Consider the following 22,914-nt stretch of genomic DNA (forward strand, 5'->3'; position numbering starts at 1 on the left):
AATAGTTTAAACGTTTTCGCAATACATACAGCCATTACAAAGAAATCCAATATATCTAGTTAGTTAAAATATACAAGAATATCAAAGATACCTAAGTTTTAAGAAAAAACACGTGTATAGTAGTGATATTACAACAATTACAATTGCATTTTTCAAATGTCTAAATTTGTCTTTAAAATTTCGGATGTTCGACGGTGAATTTAAACATAAAGTTGAAATTTTGCATGTATCAGAGTTATCCAAAACATGTAAGTGCATCAACCCGCATTGAAGCAGTTTAAAGAATTACGAGTAAGATTCAAGTCCTTCTCTTTATCAAGATTCGAGGCATTTGTCTAACAGTGCGTTATTAAAAGCCATAATTAATAATTAACTAGGATTAGGCTTAAGAATCTGCTCCATAATTCTTCTTCTTATATTTAAAGCTACTTATTTTTATTTTGTAGGTTATAGTTTTTGCAAGATCTCTGTTTCAAAGATAGTTTAAAGGTTACGCTGTAGTTACTTAGTAATTTTAACATATTTAACCCTATTTTTCATATAAGCACGTAATATCTACATCGAGAAGACTCAATTGTAAATATTTCGTTTAAATGAACTAGTGTATGTTGTTGATTGTATAATTGTAGGTCGTTTTGTGGACTACATAAAAAAAAAAAAATCTATTACCAGAATATATGCTTACGCATAATGTAACATTTCCAGAAGATAAGGGAAGAAAAGAATGTTCCCTTACATTAAAATGATTCTAGAAGTATGTATTTTATTTGTATGTAAATATTTTCATTATTTTTTTGTATTAATTTAAGAGTAAATACTCTTTTTTCTAATTTTTGCATCTTTGAAATTATATAGATCTAAAAAATATTTATTTATAAATAGATACTTATTCATACAGCTAAGCCCCATTTTTTCCTTAACAATGATTTTTGTTTCTAGGAATGTTCATTTTATGTAAGTGTACATATTTCTGTGAAAAAAATGTGATTCAATTTTGGATGAAAACTAAATTTAAAGAACCTTTATAAAACATCTTTATTTTCATTGTTTACTTTAATAACTACTATTATAAACAATAAGCTATACGTATTGCCGTTTTCAAATAATAAATATAACAAGGTAAATTGATAAAAGTTACAACTAACAACCCACAAATGGTCCACAGCTGGGTAGCTCCTCGCCTCACAAGAAGCAGATTTAGTATCAGCCGACCATAAACATGTAGCACTTTTATTAGATACATGCAGGCATGCATGCTTTCTTTAAGGTAACGAAGCTCTACTACCAAATACAGGATGAATTATAAAAACGAACTAAGCATAAAAAAAATTTGAAGCCGCAAAAGTAATTGAAGTTTTCCATCCATGTTTTTTATCCAATGGGCCATATCGGCTCACTGAATCAGCACTTAGTGAATGTTTATTCTTGAAATTTGTAATGGTACAAAAAAAGGGTTTTTGTTAAATGTTAAAGTTTTTAAAAAAAAAATGGTGAATGGCATTTATGAAACTGCTATATCACAAGATTCAGTCACTTCGCTAATAATAGAATTTTATAAAGAAATCGTTTTTTTCTTAAGTTGTCATTTATATTTGTTGTGATTAAAATAACTTTCATGAAATTGGTTTGATAAATGAAATAAAATCCCGTTTTAGCTACTAGTGCGAGTATTTCAACGAATATTTCTCAAATAATATTAAAAATCATGCATATTCGATACATCATGTTACTTTAACTAAAACCTATCTCGTGGTAATAATTCAATATTTCATACCTATTTAATATGTATAGATCTATGCTGTAAACATAAATATTTTCAAATACTTTTTATGTATTAAATTACATAAGACTATTGTATCATTTTTAGTAAAAAGTTCAATAAGTTTTTTTTTTCAATAAAAGCCCGCATGTTTGTTTAAAACTGTTTGAAACATAAGATTGATATCGTGCGCTGTGCTAGTAAGACCTCGATCGTTCAACTTCCTATCCCGAGTATGTTGTCATCAGGGATAACAGGCAAGGTGATAAGAAAGTGTGTCAAGATCAGGTCTAAATTTACAAAAGTTACCAGTCGTGCTGGGATAAAATATTTAAATGACGTAAATTGTTAGCAGTAAGCTTCAACGTAATATCCAAGCTTACTTCATATCAGTTTCACCGGTAAATTTTAGTCTTAACATGAAAATGCGTTATTAGTTAATATTAGACTAAACATAAACACTAAAAATTGAATATATATGTAAATATGTTAAAGTGTTGAGATATACCCTAGATTATGGTTTAATATTGGAGACAAATGAGTCTATCCAGTGGCTTGTCTAAGAAAACATCGTAGAATAACTTAACCTGTCGGAAATAACTTGATATACGTCTGACCAATCCGCATTGCAGCAGTTTTGTGAAGGGATGTATGCATTGTAATAAATTGTACCAAAAACTTTGATATAAATCAATCTAGCAAGTTTATTTTAAATCAATGTATCGTTGTAAACGTTTTACCTGTCAATTATATTCAAATAGATACAAGGCAATATTTAACGAACTGTAAATTATCATCCATTGAGAGCTTGATTAAAGTAATTGATATACAACTTCTTAATTTTACCAACCGCACTGCTAATTCTAGATAAATCTGATCAAGGGCGGAATACAATTAAACTTGCAACGTTGTCTGAAACTTATTTAGTGAGTGACAACCAAACAACACAATTTATATCAGCAAAGTTATAACTTACATGTTGCGTTGTTATTAGGTAGCACCTTACCAGAATAATATACCATTACTCTTAGCGATCCACATCTGTCCTTTACGTAGTCTAAACTCACGAGGAAATTAGAAAACTTGGAATCTAGATTACTGGTAATTCATTTTACTAAGAATGTATATTTCTGTACGTAGGCGCCGATGACGGATAACGCTCCGCTAAGTGCGAGTTACCATATAATGACGCTTCAGTTCGACGATAGCGCTGTTAACACACGGACGTTTCTTTATAATAGCAGCTTAAAACATTTACGAATTTAATATACGCACAATAAAAAAAATATCTTTTCGTATTTAATTTGAACTTGGAATATTTGATTGAACTGTTTTTTATTTATCTTCATGTGTTGTGAAATGCGCGTGTGTGCTGAGGAGAGACAGTGCGTTCGGTGTGCGCCGGCCCGTTGGCTAAAACGCCGTGCTGCTAGAATGGCACGTTCAATCGAGATTTTGCATTTACAGTTCAAACGGATGCTGAACAAGGAGCTGAGCCATTTCTCAGAGTCAAGCAAATCCGGAAACCAGATCTCGGAATACATCTGTTCTACTTTCTTGGGTATGTATTATTTGTATATTACTTTAATTATACTTAATCTTTGCATTTTAGTTAAATTAATTTGAATTAAGAGTTGAATATAGAAAATAATATTTTATAGAAAACCGTAAACCTTCACAACTAATGTATTTGAGAAATTTTAACATTTATGCTAACACAATATATAATATGTTCAATTTGCAAAGAAACATAGTAAGCAGATATATTTCTCTCATATCTTTCAACTTGACGCATTGCTTTTATTATTGTACGATAAAAATACGTATTAACTAAATGCAATAACATCTTGTTTATCATTTACGACTATATAACAAAATAGTTGATAATAATCCAAGTCTGTACAAGTTGTTATGAATGTTATATCTAATTATGATTTTATATATTACGCATAAACAATTATTTATTCAAATGATACAATATACTAATCATTAATAAAAATATAATAGTATCTAGTTGTATATTTATTAACTTAAATCAAAAAGAAAACTCTAGATGCACTGAGAGCACGCTATTATAATCTAGGCTATCTCTTTTTTATTACAATGTAGTATTTAATATTTATTATATTTTATCAAAGTATTTAATAATGGAACAGAAATAACCATTCGATCTAAATGATCGATATGAACTTCATTTCAATAAACTGTACCTATTCATTCTAGGTTAACGTTTAAAATTCAGAGAATAATATTTTGTATTATTGATTTGTAGTTCGGAAATAGAACATAAAAGATAAGTCGGTGCGAATACATTTGGACTATATTTATATTATATTTATATTATAGTTTTTGTATTTTTATATATATGTGGACTCTCCGGGCGAAACTGCTTTTGGCTGACATCGCGTAGTTTTGATAATGTTCATTCTAGTTTTTACAGTCTTTTGATCGTAAGATAGGTAATTACTAAATAAGCTAGAATGAACTGACGGGAGCAAGAAAACGACATTAGGTAATAGCTTAAACGTTTCGAAAGTAGTTCCCAAAGTAAACCATAATAAAATTAGGCAAGATAATAAAAACGGAATATGATTGATTCATGTAAATAAATTTAAATAAACATTAATATGTTTATTTAAATTAAACGATATCGTATATTCAACTTTTCCTTATTATTGGAGTAGGTTCTTTACTTAATAAATTTATGTTTTATGATAAACAGTTCCTAATAACTACTACGCGTGTTTACATATAGAAATTTAGTAAAAAAGCTAAAATTAAATGACACAGAAAAATATTCTCTTTGTTGTTTGTCTCTTCAATTTTCAATTAACGTACGTCACATAAAGTTCCTCCAATGTTTAACAAATTCATTCTATTTTTATATTGACATTTCGTATTATCATCGATTGATTTCAAGTTTTCTATTATTGTTCATAAGTCTAAACGTATCAAATAAAATGCGAATTCGTGTAATAATTTTTTGTTGTTATTTTACACATTAATTATTGTATTTTTTATGTACTTCATTGATCCGAATGAGACTATAATATCTCACAGAGATTAAAGTCAAACTTAGATAGCAAAATATTCGGCTGTTCGGTAATTTCTTGGAATTCTTATACGTAAATAAACATTGAACGAAAATGTATTACAAACTGCTAATGTACATAACTTGCATGCTAGGAATATTATTGGCATTCCAAAACATTTTATTTGGCAATTTATGTTGTAAACTGTATAATTAATTATTTTTAGTAAATTTCAATATTATTTACTAAAAATGGAATAATAGGTACTAGTAATTATATATCAAGGCCCGTCTTACATATGCTGGAGATGGCATATTGGGATCATAATTTATTTGTTTTGCTTCTCCGCGCTTACGCGATGCTTTTGATAATATTATTTACTAAAAGTAAAGTTCAATTAATGTAAAGATACATTTCAAATTGTACTATTGTTAACAAAGATTATTTAAACTTTTAAAAATATATAATACTTATGCGTCTTAGGCGCTCGTTCCAATGCCTCCTTAATTTTTTTTTTTTTTGTAAAAAATTATTCGGCAAGAATTGTGCACTTGTGCGTGTATGTAGTTATGTTACGTTGATGGTACTATGCCAGAAACTTTTTTAATTATTATTTTATATTATTAAGTGTCTACAATATCTGCACAGTTTTAACTCAAACAAATGAACGATACATGAATGCATAGAAAACAAACAAAAAAAGCAATTATAAACATAATTATATGATAATATTACTTACATTCCTTTAAAGTAAAACAAACAAGTTGTCTCTTTCAATCAAAAATATTTGTATATTTTTCCACAAGTTCCACGAGCTCGATTTTATTTTAGTACATCAAAAAACATTAAAATATATTATATCTATATATCTCTCACTGCGCCGTTATATTACTTGCTTGATTTTCTAGAAAATAAACGCGCAGTAAGGAGGTACTTGTACTATCAAATTAATCTGAGATAATAATCCATCGTAACGTACTTATGTATTCATTTGGATTATTCAATAAACTAATTTTAGTTTTTTAATCTAGTCGTGTAATTTAATGATAATTAGTCACAAAACTCTATAGGTGCTAAATATAACTTACAATCATCGTGTAAATCATATTATGTGTATTGCATTTATTAAAAAATATATTTGTTTATTTATTCGTATTAGATTATCATTTTCTCGCCAATAATAAATCAGAATATTCAGATTTATGGTGTTATTGTTAATTTTAAAGCATTTATAAAATCGATTTATCGAAGACTAATAAAATGAATTGCTTATAAAACATTGATAGCAATGATGACCCAAAAATGTGTATTATTATAATTCATATTAGGCACTTCATATTTTTACCTACTTTCTTTCGGCATTGATACCCAATGACACAATTTTGGCACAGATAATAAAATTTATTAGGTGTTCCTATTTCCAATACGCAGTTTGTACTCTGTTATTAATTCTAGGTCATCATAACATTTGCTAGACCGCACGTCGACTCCTGTTATCAACTATTTCCATTGTTAATCAAACAATATATCTCATTATCTACGTATAGGACTTGTAAAAATTTAAGATAAATAATTTATTTGCATATATTATTAATTATTTATGTATTCAATTATTACATTTGTCACATTACGTTATTTTGTTATTAAATTAATTATAAATTTACTTTTTCTAGATAAACAACAAGAGCTTGATTTACCATCGCTACAAGTCGATGAAACCACTGAAAGGACAAAGAAAAAAGAAAAACCACGTCATGCCGGACCAGGGGCTACTATGTCCCAAGTAAGTATAGTAAGTAAACACAACTGATTAAAATTCCTAATTATTTTAAGAAATTATACAGTCCTTTAAAGGATATTATTTAAACAATAAAATATATTGATATAAAAAACTTCATTCGACATATTTGTACATAATACATTTTTTTTTCAGATTTCTGGCGTGAAAAGGGCTCTTACACATACGAACAGCTTCACAGGAGAACGTGTCCCAAGATATGGAGTTGAAACACCCCATGAAGAAGAGTTAGGCCGCTGTTTGGGCGAACTAGATCGCTGGGGAGTTGATATTTTCCGCATTGGAGATTTATCATGTGGGCGCCCTCTCACAGCTGTCGCTTATGCCGCCTTTACATCTCGGGAATTATTATCCACGCTACAAATCCCTGCACGCACTTTTCTTGCCTTTGCTGTTACTCTAGAAGAACATTACGTACGTGACAATCCGTTCCACAACTCGTTGCACGCTGCAGACGTAACACAATCGACAAATGTACTTCTGAATACACCCGCTCTCGATGCGGTGTTTACGCCCCTAGAAGTATGCGCTGCTTTGTTTGCTGCCTGCGTTCATGATGTTGATCATCCGGGGCTTACGAACCAGTTTCTCGTAAACTCTAGTTCTGAATTGGCACTTATGTATAATGATGAGTCTGTTCTTGAAAATCACCATCTTGCCGTTGCGTTTAAATTACTACAAAATGACGGATGCGATATATTCGTAAATCTTCATAAGAAGCAGAGGCAAACATTACGAAAAATGGTCATTGATATGGTGCTTTCAACTGACATGTCAAAACATATGAGTCTACTAGCAGATCTTAAAACTATGGTAGAAACAAAGAAAGTCGCTGGAAGTGGAGTATTATTACTTGACAACTATACAGACCGAATACAAGTTTTGGAGAATCTCGTACACTGTGCCGATCTGAGCAATCCCACAAAACCATTACCGTTGTATAAACGATGGGTAGCATTACTTATGGAAGAATTCTTTCAACAAGGTGATCGAGAGCGGGAACATGGCATGGATATTAGTCCTATGTGCGACAGACATAATGCGACGATTGAAAAATCTCAAGTTGGTTTTATCGACTACATCGTACATCCACTGTGGGAGACTTGGGCAGATCTTGTGCATCCAGATGCTCAAGATATTTTAGATACCCTAGAAGAGAATCGCGATTATTACCAAAGCATGATACCTCCTTCGCCGCCACCTGCGCCAGTACAGACACATTCAGGAGCCGAAGATGAACGCCCCGAACAAATACGTTTTCAAGTGAGTAAACAAAATACTTTTCTTAGGAATAAAGCAATCAAAATATTATTCAATGTATTTTTAATATAAAATTAAATCTTTTAAGTTTTAAAAACAAGTCTGCTACAATATAATGTAATTTGAAAATAGATTATGTTTTTCAGTAACGTGCTTACATTCATGCATGCTTGAACAATTTACTTCCATTTTTTTTTAATATTTTATAAAACAATTCTATGTTGCCAGGTAACACTCGAAGAGGGTGAAGGTTCCGAAGAATGCGAAGGAGAGGGTGATGGTGGGATGTGACGGAAACTAGTGGGAATCTGTAAGAAACTCTCTGAAAGGATGCAGGTTTGGTGGAAGCTCTGGCAGTAGAGGGTGGACGCAGAAGACGAACGCCCAGATGTGGTTTCTTGTTGATAGTAATACTTGCCAGTGGCGTAGCTGTCGTTGGACAATCTGTTCATTAGGACCCCGAAGTTCAGGTAGACTACCCCAGAGGCTTACTCCTAAAGGGAAGAAGCACGCATATTTTTGAATTTCGGGGTCCACTTGTACTTTAAAATCGTCTAGCTATGCCACTGAATACTTGTTGACGCTTACTCTCGAAATGTAACGATTACCCATACATCGTGACATTTCAAAAAATATTTATATTATGTGATCACTTTGCATTGTTGTTTAGAGTTACCTAACGACTAAATTGTCCCTCCACTGATTGTACAGTCAAGTTTCGTCTATCACTTTTGTTTCGTTAACCAAAGAAAAAAGATCATTACGTTCGTTCGAGTCCCATGAGTAGTTTGTCTTCGATTCGTAAAGTCGTATAAGTAGATTTTAGATGCCGACTTCGTGTATCGATTCGGCTAAGTAAGGACATTGAAAACGCTTATTAATTGGTATGAAAGGGTAATTTATATTGTCATATCATCCACGTTTCTCATATTTAATACGGGTTTGCGATAATGATGTTATTCACGAAAATATATTAACATAATAGGTATTCCTAAATGTAAAACTATTTTAAGGTAAATTTTTAAAATGCCTTTCAGACTTCTTGTTTGTCTTTTTCTGAGTACCTACCGGTTGAATATTCGGTCGGCCTCTTACTGTAAGACGCAAACCAAATTCATCCTGATAAATAGCTTTACTTGATTTGTTAACCTAGTAGCACCTCATTTCGTAAAAAGGATCGCTGGCGATCCTCTTTTTTTCTCTTTAGAGTAATGTATTATTTTTATAAATTACAAACTTTATTCTAGTTTGTTAACCCAAAAACTTAAGTCGTGAATCCCTTAGAACATAATGTTTGTATATTCAACTAACGGCTTGAAGTCTTGAAGCGTTTCATTATTATTATAAGTATTAACAAAGGCGTGTTTTGCTAATAAATTTTTTCTTGAGAGTTTAAATGTTTGCTGAAATAAATATTAAGTGCAAAGTAAAATAGAGCACGGGCCGGGTCTTGCAATAGCAACATAAATAAGTTATCATTGAAAATTGCGCACAACATTCACCACACGTGGCAAAGAACTCATTTCAATATGTAATATTTTTTAGGTGTTGAACAACATCGCTAATCTGATCTATTACTGTGAATATATCTCTCATACATATTATTGTTAACTGGCAACTATTGTACCTAGTTTGTAATAGGTATATTATAAAAAAGATGCAATATGACTTGTATGTATGCATTTTTTTATATTCATCGATGTTATTTTTAATTATAAATATTTGTGAGCTGGTCTCTTTACTTTCATGTACTCAAAAGATATTTGTTTGATTGATTGATAAATTTCATTTTTTTTGCTTTTATGCTTGAGACATAGTACATATAATAAAAAGTATTATTTACAAGTATTTTTAATGTCATTAGCTCCATCATTCATCTGTGTCAAGAATGAAGGTCCAATGTACATTATTTTCGTAGATAAATTAAGATTTTATCCGGCGAGAATACGTAAGAATGCTGTCGCCATGTTTATGAAATGTCTGATTTTAAAAGCATAGCATTAGAGGATGTCGTACAAAGACAAAAAAAAATAAAAAAAACGCTTAACTACAATTGTGTGTAATAGAAACATTACGCTTAGAAACATTTGTGTTATAATATATACATAATATGTATGTAAATTATCTTGAATAATGTTTGTACTATTAGATCTGTGTGATGTCGCGCGATATATCTACGTGCGCACCTAATCTTTTCTAGTTCTTATGTGAACGAAATCTATAGCCCGTCTTGGCAAAAAATACCGATAATAACTCTTTAAACCTAATAAAATGTGTAACTAGTTATTAATATGCTCGTTGTTAATCTTAATTTCAATATAAATTGGTGTACCTATATTAATAATTGAATGGGTGCGGTTAAAAATAAACCCATAATGTACCTACATACACAGATGGCGAGTATTCGCTAATGTTTTAATCACATAATAACTACCTTTAAGTCATCTATCACAGTTAGCTAACTACCAAAGAACAATGATTTCCTAATTTCATTATATTATGTATATGTGCATCTGGCATGTCACTTTTTCGAATTACTTGTTTAGAATTAACTGATAAGTATTTCGCAGTTCGGTTTCAGTGTTATATATGTTTGTCGGTATGGAGTACTAACACTAAGATTGAATAAAAACCTAGTTAAATTATAAATACCGAGTTAAAAGTGTGCAATGCTGGTCATTTGCATTACTTATTATTTATGTTTAAAGTAAAATAGCTTGTAATAGTTTAAATGAATATTTGAGTTGATTAAAAATATTAATGTATTTAGAATAAAAAATAATTGAAGTAAATTATGTATGTTTTATTTTTTACCTGTAATTGATTCAGTACCCTACGAAATTCTTCTTGAAATAGTAGTGCACGTTTTTTTACTTACGAAAGCTACTAAATCTAGCATACAAGCATTATTTAAAAAAAAACTCAAATGTTTAAAAATAAACCCAGAATACTCGATTGTAAGCTTGTCTCTTATATTGGTGTGCAGTGATTTTCACGTTTACCATTCACTTTATTATATTTACCAACTAAGCCCTATCAGGAAAGAAATTCAACATGGTCTGTGATTTATTTTATTAATAATCAAAATTATTATCGATTTCAGTAGTTGTTTGGAAAAATTTTCCAGTTCAGATTGTAAATGTGGGGATTAATGCGTTATTAAGTATATCGAGATATCAATACTAATCATTTTATAAATGCGTAGTATTGAAAAGTAAGTGTTACTCTGACAGTTACATTTTTTCGACTAAACCACCGAACTCATTTTGATGAAATCAGGTAAGGTAAGTTTGAACCCCAAGAAAGTACAAAGAAAAAATGAAAATATACACATTTGAAAAATAAATTTGTAAAGCTAGTTTAACTCGTTGACGGTCAAGGCGCTAAATTCGCGTGCCTGGGGGTTTTTCTTATTGGCCACTGGAGGTAAATATATTAATCTTTAAGTATAAATAAAACGATAGAAAAATAGCAAAAAACGAAATTAAAAAAAAAACAGTGAACAAAGTATATTAATGTATCACGTACGAACGCCGCAGTTTAGGTAGGGGGACCCCGTATCATATTTTGATACAAGGCCCATCAAGGACAAGCTACACATGGTTAAATTTCATCCGGCGTACTAAGACTTTATTTTATATATTTTTATACAACTTCATTCGAGCAGCTGACGCATAAACCCCGCCCTGATGCTAACTATTCATGAAAAAAGTTTCAACTATAACTTTTTTTTTACCACTTTCGCAACCTCCCACAGCCAAACCCATCGCGGGTGCATCAGCTGACACTTGGTTCACTTATTAGTCACTTGAATGAACTCAATCTATTGAAAATGATTGCAATCGATCGGTGTAAAACCACTACCTAAATGCAATGCTACCTCCCGGACCAATAGCCCAGGGGTCAGGATCGAAATCAGTCTCGCATCGCTATATGGCTTCAATTTAAATATTTTTTAGGTCATATTTGTATTATTTTTTATTTTTTTTATTTTTTTTTTTATAGAATAGGAAGGTGGACGAGCTATGGGCCACCTGATGGTAAGTGGTCACCAAACGCCCTTAGACATTGGCATTGTAAGAAATGTCAACCATCACTTATAGCCAATGCGCCACCAACCTTGGGAACTAAGATTTATGTCCCTTGTGCCTGTAATTACACTGGCTCACTCACCCTTCAAACCGGAACACAACAATATCAAGTATTGCTGTTTTGCGGTAGAATATCTGATGAGTAGGTGGTACCTACCCAGACGAGCTTGCACAAAGCCCTACCACCAGTGAAAAATTACTTCATTAATCATCATAATTAATAACTAAGCAAGGAGTTTCGTCACGAACCAAGCTCTACGCGGGCGAATCTACAACGTACAGCTAGTATTTATATCAGCTACATGTGTAATGATAAAATGAAAAATAGCTGAGTAACTCCTGAGATGAGAATCATCTCATTTAATAACGAATCTAAGAGGACCAAAGAAAGCTCTTTCTTGTGTCGCAAAAGATACTAATAAAGTTTTAGGTAAACATGTGTAAGTTAGCGAAATGAACAACCATAAGAAATGGGTAAAACACTTCAAATGAAAAATAGGCAACAAAAAATATATTATAATGTGGACAACATAAAATAAAATTAACATTATATGCGAGATGGCCCAGTGGTTAGAACGCGTGAATCGAGATGGCCCAGTGGTTAGAATGCGTGAATCTTAACCGATGATTGTGAATTCTGACACGGGTAAGCACCACTAAATGTTCATGTGCTTAATTTGTGTTTATAATTATGGAAGACTCGCAAACTATTGGGTATGACTAAAATATCAAAACGTCAGAAAAAACTAGAAAACTAACGTATTTTGTTTATGTCATATTTACTTGGTGGTATATGCCAAACATATACGTAATCTTGTATATTCCCCAAATTAGTTTAGGTCCTTACATATGAAATTAGCGTTTTGTCGTACTGACCACTTTGACCTGAAATATCTCCTCTTTGGTTAAGAATTCCAAACTCAAATTTATAAATTCATTTAGCTGGTACATTTGAGTTTTGAAAATAGTCATTAATTTGTTTTTTCCTCATTATTTTTTTCCTTGGCGTCGCTTATTACCACACAATGGAAAACATGAAATATCGGAATATTTATAAGTACGAGTTCTACGGTGGCACCAGTGCTGCAGAAACAGCTCGAAGGATTAATTATGTGTACGGCGCTGGTGTCTCAAAAGAAAGCACGGTACGTTTTTGATTTCAACGTGGACGGCTAGAGACCAAAGTGGAAAATGATGAATTAAAGGCTATTGTGGAAGCGGATCCATCACAAAGCACTTCAAAGATAGCTGCAGACTTCGAGGTAAGTGATAAAACTGTATCCACTTGAATCAAATCGGGAAAGTAAAAAAGCTTGAACGATGTGTACCTCATGAATTGAGTGAATCGAACTTGCAAACACGCGTCGACTGCTATGTTACTTTGCTCAACCGACACAATAATGAAGGGATTTTATATTGTGTCATTACTTGTGGTGAAAAGTACATACTGTTCGATAATCGGAAGCGCTCGTCACAATGGCTGAACCCTGGAGACCCAGCCAAATCCTGCCCTAAACGAAAATTGACTCTGAAAAAGTTACTTGTGAGTGTTTTGTGGACTAGCGCCGGTGTCGTTCGCTACAGCTTTCTAAAATCTGGCCAAACGATTACGGCAGATATCTATTGTCAGCAACTGCAAACCATGAAGGAAGAACTGGCTGCTAAACAACCGAGATTGGTCAATCGCTCTTAGCCACTGCTGCTTCACGAAAGCGCAAGACCTCACATTGCACTACAAACAACCACTATTAAATATAATATATATAATATATATAATAATATAATATATATAATAATATAATATATATAATATTAGATGAGCTACAATTGGAATGTCTGCGACATACACCGTACTCCCCGGACCTTGCTCCAACAGATTACCATATCTGCCAGAATTTGGACAACTTCTTACATGGATTTTTTTTAACTCCGATGCGGCAGTCCAAACCGCCTTCAAAGAGTTTATTGATTCTCGTCCCCATGTTTTTTTTAGTAAAGGGATCAATGAACTACCTATGAGATGGCAAAATTGCATAAATAACAACGGTGCATACATTGATTAATAAAATATATTTTACAAAAAAAAAATTGACTTTATATTCCTCTCGTACAAAACGCCAATTTCATATGTATGGACGTAATATATAGATTTCTCATAAATATTAATATTTACTTATATAACTTTTAATTTATACTCTACAGCTCATTGAATTAAATATATTGAAATAAGTAATAATCCTTAAAGTAACTAAGTAATTTTTTTTTTTTATATATATGCCGGTATAAGTCGAGATGGCCCAGTGGTAAGAACGCGTGAATCTTAACCGATGAACGTGGGTTCAAACCCGGGCGAGCACCTCTGAATTTACATATGCTTAATTTCTGTTTATAATTCATCTCGTGCTTTTCGGTGAAGGAAAACATCGTGAGGAAACCTGCATGTGTCTAATTTCATCGAAATTCTGCCACATGTGTATTCTACCAACCCGCACTGGAGCAGCGTGGCAAAATAAGCTCCAAACCTTCTCCTCAAAAAAGGGAGAGGAGGCCTTAGCCCAGCAGTGGGACATTTACAGGCTGTTACTGTACTGTACTGTATATATGCCGGGATGGCAAATTACACTACTCCATCTGATGGCAAGTGGTAGTAGAGTCCAAACCGCCTTTAAAGAGTTAATAATACTTTGATTAATAAAATATATTTTACAAATAAAAATTGACTTTATATTATTATGATCGCTTTCTAATTGACATTTACTTTATTATACCCAATACAAATTGTTTATTTCTCTTTAATTAGAAAAAATATCATGTTATAATATTACCTTCAATCTTGTGAAGTAGGTAACTAGTTAAAAATATTTTCCACGAATTAAAGATATTTAATATTTCAGGTTGCTGGTTACTGGCTGGTTTATGGTTATAGTGGCTGCTGTTGTATACTCTGTGACTGTGTCAGGCTATTGTCTATGTCTATTTTAAGTTTCAATTCAAAGCGTTGCTTGTAAATGTAAATTGTAATTTTAATGACAACATATATATGTTTTATGGAAATAAAATTGTGAATTTTGTATTTACATATTTAAAAGAATATCAATATGGTAAAGCTTACTACGGAACTCATCCAAAACTCCATGCAGTATATTAACCCCTGTAGAGATCGCGAACTAGATCTCAGAGGTTAGTTTTATACAAAAGAAATTTATTTTAGCTTAAAATTTTCAAAATAGGCATCTTCTACTCCACTTTAACAAAATTTACAAGCAATTTCAATGTTAATTGTTAACCTTTTTTTATTGATACTATTAACTCTTATCTTATCCTTCGCGATGCCGCTTAAATCATCTGTCAAAGATGCAGAGGCCTATATATATTAACTCTTAACTTACCCTCATATTTTTGTTTATAACTACTGGAGTGAAAACATTAGTGTTTTTTTAGGTTACAAAATTCCTCAAATTGAAAATTTGGGTGCAACTTTAGATCAGTTTGATACAATAGATTTTTCTGATAATGATGTCAGAAAGTTGGATGGTTTTCCCTTATTAAAACGACTTAAATGTTTGCTTCTCAACAACAACAGGATAGTGTAAGTGTATATTTGTAATGAATACATCAATCTGAGATGTTTTTATAATTGCATACTAAACAATTTAAGATTACTGTAATGATTATATAGTTTTTCAAATTATTATTTTTTTTATTTACAGGCGCTTAAGTGAAAATTTGGAACAATATTTACCTAATCTGGAGTCACTCATATTGACGAATAATAACATTTCTGAGTTAGGTGATTTGGATCCATTGGCTACGCTTACAAAATTACGAACACTTTCACTTATGCATAATCCTGTAGCAAATAAACAACACTACAGGTAATTATTTAGAATAAGTATGGGAGTCACAACATACAACTGATATTTTATTAAAACTTACTAAGTAAATATGGCAACTGCATTATTATCTTATGGCGAAAATTATATAAGTTGAATGTTTTATATCAATAATTTCATGAATAATTTTTAAATTAATTACATATGTATTAAAAGGATATTTACATTTTCAGAGCATATGTAGCTTTCAAATTACCTGAACTAAGATTATTAGATTTTAAAAAAATAAAGCAAAAAGAAAGAGATGAAGCTAACATTCTATTTAAGAGCAAAAAAGGAAAGGAAATACAGAAGGAAATCACAAGAAAAGCCAAAACTTTTGTGCCTGGTGGAAACATGCCAGATCCTAAAGTTACAAGTGAGTGTTGGTTTTTGTATAAGCACATATTTCCTATATAATTTTAAACATAAATACCTGATTAGAGTTAATTATAAATTACATGTGTATAATACGGAATTTAAAACTGAATTATTAGTATCATTTTCATGGGACAGCATAATGTCACCATCAAAAGTATAAACTTACTAGTCACATATGCATTAAAAACTCTTTTAGATCTTACACCTCAAGAAATTCATAAAATAAGAGAAGCAATTAAGAATGCTTCATCTCTACATGAAGTTGAGCGGCTAACAAGAATGTTACAATCTGGACAAATACCTGGACAGAAACCATTACAGCCTCAGTCCAACCCAACAAATGGACAGCGTAAGTTTTTTTTCTTTACACAAAAAAATTATACATATACCTGATGATGATAATGACTTTGAAATTTGCAATAAAAATTCTTCATTTTAGCCTTTGGTATATATCTAAACAAGTAGCATATCAATAACTTCAATTGCATATTAACTATAGTTCTTTAGATAAATAAAAAATATATTTCTTTATTAAGTTTTACTGGTGGTAGAGTTTTATGGAAGCTTGTCTGGATAGGTACCACCCACTCAGCAGGTATTCTACTGCAAAACAGCAGTATTTGGTATTGTCGTGTTCCGGTTGGAAGAGTCAGTGAGCCAGTGTAATTACAGGCACAAGGGACATAACATCTTAGTTCCCAGGGTTGGTGGCGCATTGGTGATGTAAGCGATGGTTAACATTTCTTACAATGCCAATGTTTATGGGCATTGGTGACCACTTTCCATCAGGTGGCCCATATGGTAGTCCACCTTCCTATTCAATAAAAAAAAATCTACTAGACCTTTAGATATATTATATATTTTACAACAATTTTTTTTTTTCTATCAAATAATAATTATTATACACTTTAGAAACATTTCAAAACTGAGTTCTAACACCAAAATTATGTATTTGAAAGTTAAGAAAGCTAGTGTAAAAACAGACACAGACAGAACACAGCAGTCTGTGAAAATGCCTATATACTGTCTATATATATTTTTGTCATAATAACCCTAGGTTTTATACTATGATTATAATTTTAAAATATGACTTACTAAGAAATTGGATAAAACAAACATGCCATTTACCAATACAGTATTCAGAGTTTAAAATAATATTATAGGTGATCGATCAATTAAGTAATTAAAATAATAAACTAATAAGTCCTGTCAAATTGGGATCAATCTCAAGATAATAAGCTGAAAACTCATATATATCTACAATTTGTCGATTATCTCGGCCTTTATAGCTCCAATGACGTTAAAATTATGTATTATAGAAATTATAGCATACAATTTGGGACAAAATTTTAATATAAACACTTTTTTATGCGTTCAACAATTTTCGAGATAGAGGGTAGTGAGTGCACAATGTTCTGGCTAAGCGTACAGGGCAGTTTTCTTGAAGAAAAACTTGGGATAAACATTGGATATGTAAAAATATATGTATAATGAGTTAGAGATATCAATACGTATTTATTATGTTGTAATCATCTTTAATGGTTCCATATTTCAGAAGATGAAGATGAAGAAATGGAGACGGATCAAACAAACGGCCAATAGAGCAAAAGGTTTGTTTTACAACCAGGTGTTACAGCTATAAGAACAGATACACATCCTAAAATTATGTTATTTTATTATTAAGCTGATAAGAACAGGTGTTTCATTACAATTAGCATATTTGGCTTCAAAGGCAGATACTACATAACTACCAAATAAGTATGAGTGGTTCTTGCTCCTACTCCTTATTAAAATGACCCCTAAAAATAATAATAATGAAACAGGAAACTATATTGGGTCATTTATAAACTTACTTTTGAGCAAAATATCTTTTTTTTCTTAACAAATAAAACTAAATATGAATCATAATTATTGTTTTATTTCAATGTCATCTAATATTACTACTACTATGTTAAAATTCATTACAAATTATTAAATTTTAAGCTCAACAATTCATCATTACCAGCATCTAAATATACAACATATATCATTTCCAGAATACTCTTTTTTCCCATGACTTCTTTGATTGTTGGCCTTTTGTCTGGCAAAATAGATAGCATAGAGTCAATAAGGTCCTGAATACCTCTGTCATAAACAGTTAAATCAACTGGGTGGACACTTCCACATGTTATAGCCCTGACCAATCCAACAAGAGTCTGAAATAAGGAGTTTTAATAAGAAATAATCATATACGTGACTGTTATTGCAATGCAGAGGAGATAAAATCTTATTCTACCACGCTGCTCTAGTGTTCTAGCTGGATTAGTGGATACTTGTAGAATTTCATCCAATACAAGAATTGTTTCTTGATTGACGAGATGAATATTAAGTATATACGATCTTATGATGAAAATTCTGTGATGCTTCACCAGATTTCGACTATAATAACCGCGTGTTATATTCAATGGCTATTTCGGCAATACTCTGGGGCCTATATAAAAGTATAGACAGATCCAACTGCACTGGAAAATGAAGACCATTGAAGATGACCATTCGGTCACATGGACATAATGTAATTTGTGAAATATTAAACACAAACAAAAAGAGACGGAATTAGTTTTTATATCATCGCACTTGTTTACGATGACTGTATTTTTAAAACTTGAGACAACAAAATAATATTGATGTTGACTTGTCATACATACCTCGGATTCAAACGCTCTTCGATGTGTGCACATTTCGTAAAGTAAACAACCTAAAGCCCATACGTCACTTTTTGTATCATATGGCTTTCCCTCGCATAATTCGGGTGCCAAATAATATGGAGTGCCAATTACAGTCGAGGTTTTTTTCGCACTGAAAATATTGTTTAAATAAAATTAATACTTAATAATTATAAATACGCATAAGTGATTACAAATTTAAGCAACTGATTATGAAGGGGCTTAAATTGTTTTCACGGCTTTACATATTAGTCCTAAATATGCGATTTAAACCGAACTAGTTTATAAATGTATAAATTGTCTAAAGGAATATCTTAGAGAGTATTTATATAACAAGACAGTACGAAAGAAGGCTTATGAGCGAGTAGGGTCTGCCAGATTCCCCCTTATGTAAGTAATAGGTAAATAGAGCAGTAAAACATATACAATACTATAGGGTGTAATAATAATACAGCAAGTTCGTACGGTAAGTTTTAGCTACATTAATATTTTCTAAAACCTACCTAGCCAACATTTTAGAGATACCGAAGTCACCAATTTTTACGATAACTCCATTACTTCCCGTCAAAAGAATATTTTCAGCTTTCAAATCCCTATGAATTATATGTAATTTGTGAATGTAACTAACTCCCAACAATACTTGGCAAAAAAAGAATAATATCTCCTGTGAAAAAAAGACCTTATTATATTGGTTGCACTTTTATACGTTAGGTAATTTTTGTATTACTTACGTATTTATATATATTATTCTACAATAACTGGTTTTACCCTGGTAATATATATTTTTTTATAAAACATGTAAGCGGCCGGGCAAACGAGCGATCTGGCTCATTGGCTTTGGTGCTGAAAGAAATATTAACCATTCCTCACATCGCCAGTACGCCACCAGCAATGACAACTTAGGTGTTCCAAATCCCTTGTACCTGTACTTACTTATCCTTCAAACCGGAACACAACAATACTAAGTATTACTGTTTGACGGTAGAATATGTGATAAGTGTATTTATGAATATATTGCCGCAACGGTACATTCCTATTACTATCGCGTTGAGAGTAAGTATGAAAATAACGTTTACTTATTATACGAAAGAGTTTTACAATAACATTATTACATTACTTAGACGAGTACCTGTTGAAAGTTACCTGCTGTTTTATTAATTCTGGACATCGCTGATACATGTATTCCGCTAAATTCCCGCTAACAGCATATTCCATACATATCATTACTTGATTATCTAAATAATAACATTCATAAAATTTTATTATATTAGGATGATTCATTTTTGATAATATCTTAACTTCGTTCTCTATTTCCTGAAAAAAATGTATAAAATACACTCTTTTCACTCAAATCTCTAAATAAGACTTCATAACTCACATTTCATAACACTTTAATATGTTAGTAAGTAATTATTGTAATAATGTTCAAATTTCTCATGACAATAGTGGATGTTGTGAAATCTAAACACAACTGATATAAAGAACATTACGCGCAATCTATGTTGGCCGGATTAAAGGTAAAGCTTCCGTGGCGTTCGCCACTCAAAAGTAGTCATTATACATAATATTCGCATCTCTACCTTATGTCGACCAACTTAGATTGCACTCAAAGACAGCAATGGGCACCGAAGATTACAAAATGATAATGTAGCGAACGCCCAGCTAGCTAGCTAGGGTAGCTGCTTGCAAAACTATGGCAGGTATAATGATTGGAAAAAAATAGTTACGTTAAGCAATTTTTTGATGGGCTATAATTAAAAGGTTAAGAAAAAAGGTGCGATTGTATGATAAAAAATATTTAGAGTTCTCAGAGGAGCTCTTTTAATTAAAATTTAATTTTACAGTAAATATAAGTACACTTAATCAGTTTACCTGCTTGTGATCTTGTATTTTTATATTTAATTCTATATCTTTTACTATCGTCAACATACTGCTTTTCACCATTTCACACAAATAAACATTTCTGTTGCAATAAAAAAGACATTTATTATTATTTATTATAATACAATTACAAATATTAAAAAACATTGTCTACGATGTAATATATGAGTAAAATACTACTGCTACGCATAGTTATTTTATTAAATATAATGAGGTAATTTGATGCAATATTATCATACCCATAAGTGCCTTTCCCTATAGTCTTCAATATCTTCAAATTATGTTTTTTAAATCTCTTCTTAAAATCCATATTTATTACAATACACGTTATTCATTTCTTTAAAAAAATTACAAATATTATTATCAGACTACCTGCTTTTTACTCTTTATTTAAAATAGTAATCTTCTATGTAAAGCTGACTCTACACTCGTCTATGAACTTTAACCACGAGTGTGGTCTCAATCTCAACGCAAAAAATATGACCCTCTACACCCGCAACGCTCACTATTAGTCCCTTTGTCGCGGATAGCGATGAGCGATATTTATCGATATTGGTTTATATATATATATATATATATATATATATATATATATTTAAACCAATATCGATAAATATATATATATATATATATATATATATATATATATATATTGTATATTTTATAGGAAGTTCAATTTAATCGGGTTAATTTCAAGTTTACAACTGCTTATAGTACTTGCTTTGCTTTTTGTTTTTTTACCTAATATTTATTTCACTTCATCGGTTAGGCGAAAACGGCATTGCAAGATGATCCTAGGGGCATTGCAAGCATCTCTCCCGATGCTTCTCAGAGGTTGGAAATTAGGAGGATGAGTTTATTTTTTTATGGTCTCAAAAAATCTTACTTAAAATATAAAAAATACTGACGAATAAATTTCTTTTCTTCAATTCTTTGCTGGAGCGACCGATCGACGCGTGACGTTACATCGCCCAACGCGTTATTCTTTATTTCATTTATATTTCGGTTAGTTTAAAGAAAACTTTCATATATTTATTTTACAGTACCATAGCATACTAATTCAAGAAATAGAACTCAGGAAAATTACTTTTTCCATAAATATCAACAAAAACAAGTGCATCACACATCGACGGTGCATGCTATGACTTAAAATTCGTCAATTATAGTGTTCCACAAGGATGCGTGTTATCACCTAATCTACTTCTTCTGCATATTAATGACATGTGCAAAGTAGCATCATTCAATGTTGGCAGACGACAGCACTGTAGACGCCTTATACACCGCCGGCGCTAATATTTGTCGGGAACACGTCGATGAGTATAAATTTGTGTCTGAAATCACAAGTGTTTATTAAACAAAGCCAAAATAAAACCAAACTAAAGCCTGGTATTGGGCCTATCAAACTTGGTCCTCACCTCAACCTCACTCAACCTCAATATGACACAAGTTTGCGCAATGAATTCTTAAATGACACCTTTTGTCATTTCCCATATTATTTTGAGAATACTGGCTCGCTACCAAATCCAGTAAAGCGGACGTTAGGTTCCGCCGTCTATTGGAAGGTGAAGTATTAACTTCTTAGTTTTGTGTGCTCAACAAGGTAAGTCAGTACTTCACGTCAGCTCCTGGCCTAAAATTCTACAAGGGGAAAATTCAGCCCCACATGGAGTACTGCTCTCAACTCTGGGCGAAAGAGATGTTATCACTCTGCATCTTCTATCGCATCTTTTACGGAAAATGCTCTGAGGAACTGTTTAGATTAATCCCATGCGCTGAATTTCACCACCGGACATCGTGTCTAAATTCTAAATTCCATCCATACCATCTCGATGTTTAGAAATTCACTACTACAGCGCTATTTTTAAATCATTTCCTGCCGCCGGGTAATATAGTCCGCAGTGGCTGTGCGACAGCCTGTCAGGTGACTTTTCCGAACCATTATGACATAGAAACCTTTAAGAAAAGCCTAAGGCTTTTAAGGCCGACAACGCACCTGCAAGCACTCCGGTATTGCTGTCCTTGGACAGTGGTAATCACTTTCCATCAGGAGAACCTCCTGCTTGTAAGCCCTTTTACATAAAAAAAGGTTTCTTCCAGTAACAGTTTATTTCATTAAAAGTAGTAAACTCCTCACATCT

The 22,914-nt window shown here is 31.8% G+C and overlaps 3 protein-coding genes across 11 annotated transcripts in view; 2 read left to right on the top strand and 1 right to left on the bottom strand.

Annotated features, from left to right (window-relative positions):
* The window catches only part of LOC126768474 (cAMP-specific 3',5'-cyclic phosphodiesterase), a 341,168-nt gene extending 330,527 nt beyond the window's left edge, over positions 1-10,641 (top strand). For 7 of the 8 annotated variants that reach the window (XM_050486608.1, XM_050486611.1, XM_050486605.1 and 4 more), the window contains 4 exons: positions 3,227-3,320; positions 6,465-6,583; positions 6,725-7,852; positions 8,078-10,641. In XM_050486608.1, the coding sequence (XP_050342565.1) occupies positions 3,227-3,320; positions 6,465-6,583; positions 6,725-7,852; positions 8,078-8,140 (1,404 nt within the window). In that variant the 3' untranslated portion in view covers positions 8,141-10,641. The remainder of the gene's footprint in view (positions 1-3,226; positions 3,321-6,464; positions 6,584-6,724; positions 7,853-8,077) is intronic. The other variant, XM_050486606.1, reaches the window with a different exon arrangement.
* A 4,283-nt stretch (positions 10,642-14,924) lies between these two features.
* Positions 14,925-18,101, top strand: LOC126768560 (U2 small nuclear ribonucleoprotein A'). Of its 2 annotated transcripts, none has more exons than XM_050486744.1 (6): positions 14,925-15,120; positions 15,382-15,529; positions 15,651-15,815; positions 16,007-16,191; positions 16,390-16,542; positions 17,749-18,101. In XM_050486744.1, exons 1-6 carry the CDS (start codon positions 15,039-15,041, stop codon positions 17,793-17,795), a joined length of 780 nt encoding a protein of 259 aa, XP_050342701.1. In that variant the 5' UTR covers positions 14,925-15,038; the 3' UTR covers positions 17,796-18,101. The 2 variants fall into 2 exon arrangements, with proteins under 2 accessions (XP_050342701.1, XP_050342702.1); XM_050486745.1 differs by having other exon boundaries at positions 17,752-18,101.
* Positions 18,092-21,137, bottom strand: LOC126768548 (serine/threonine-protein kinase Nek8-like). Its single transcript, XM_050486726.1, has 6 exons — positions 21,016-21,137; positions 20,768-20,858; positions 20,039-20,209; positions 19,399-19,559; positions 18,878-19,028; positions 18,092-18,388 (listed from the first exon to the last, which is right to left on the bottom strand). The coding sequence occupies exons 1-6, from the start codon at positions 21,084-21,086 to the stop codon at positions 18,155-18,157; spliced, it is 879 nt and encodes a 292-aa protein (XP_050342683.1). The 5' UTR covers positions 21,087-21,137; the 3' UTR covers positions 18,092-18,154.
* Between the last annotated feature and the right edge of the window lie 1,777 nt (positions 21,138-22,914).

Source organism: Nymphalis io, chromosome 5, assembly GCF_905147045.1.
Source record: "Nymphalis io chromosome 5, ilAglIoxx1.1, whole genome shotgun sequence".
NCBI lineage: Eukaryota > Metazoa > Arthropoda > Insecta > Lepidoptera > Nymphalidae > Nymphalis > Nymphalis io.

What these genes read in the sequence shown, in the direction of transcription:
- LOC126768560 (XM_050486744.1), top strand. Translation starts at nt 15,039, where the DNA reads ATGGTAAAGCTTACTACGGAACTCATCCAAAACTCCATGCAGTATATT. An exon ending in TCGCGAACTAGATCTCAGAG is followed by an intron (nt 15,121 to 15,381) that starts GTTAGTTTTATA and finishes GTGTTTTTTTAG; the next exon opens with GTTACAAAATTCCTCAAATT. An exon ending in GCAAATAAACAACACTACAG is followed by an intron (nt 15,816 to 16,006) that starts GTAATTATTTAG and finishes TTACATTTTCAG; the next exon opens with AGCATATGTAGCTTTCAAAT.
- LOC126768548 (XM_050486726.1), bottom strand. Translation starts at nt 21,086, where the DNA reads ATGGATTTTAAGAAGAGATTTAAAAAACATAATTTGAAGATATTGAAG. An exon ending in ATAGGGAAAGGCACTTATGG is followed by an intron (nt 20,859 to 21,015) that starts GTATGATAATAT and finishes TTATTGCAACAG; the next exon opens with AAATGTTTATTTGTGTGAAA. An exon ending in ATCTCTAAAATGTTGGCTAG is followed by an intron (nt 19,029 to 19,398) that starts GTAGGTTTTAGA and finishes CAATATTTTCAG; the next exon opens with TGCGAAAAAAACCTCGACTG.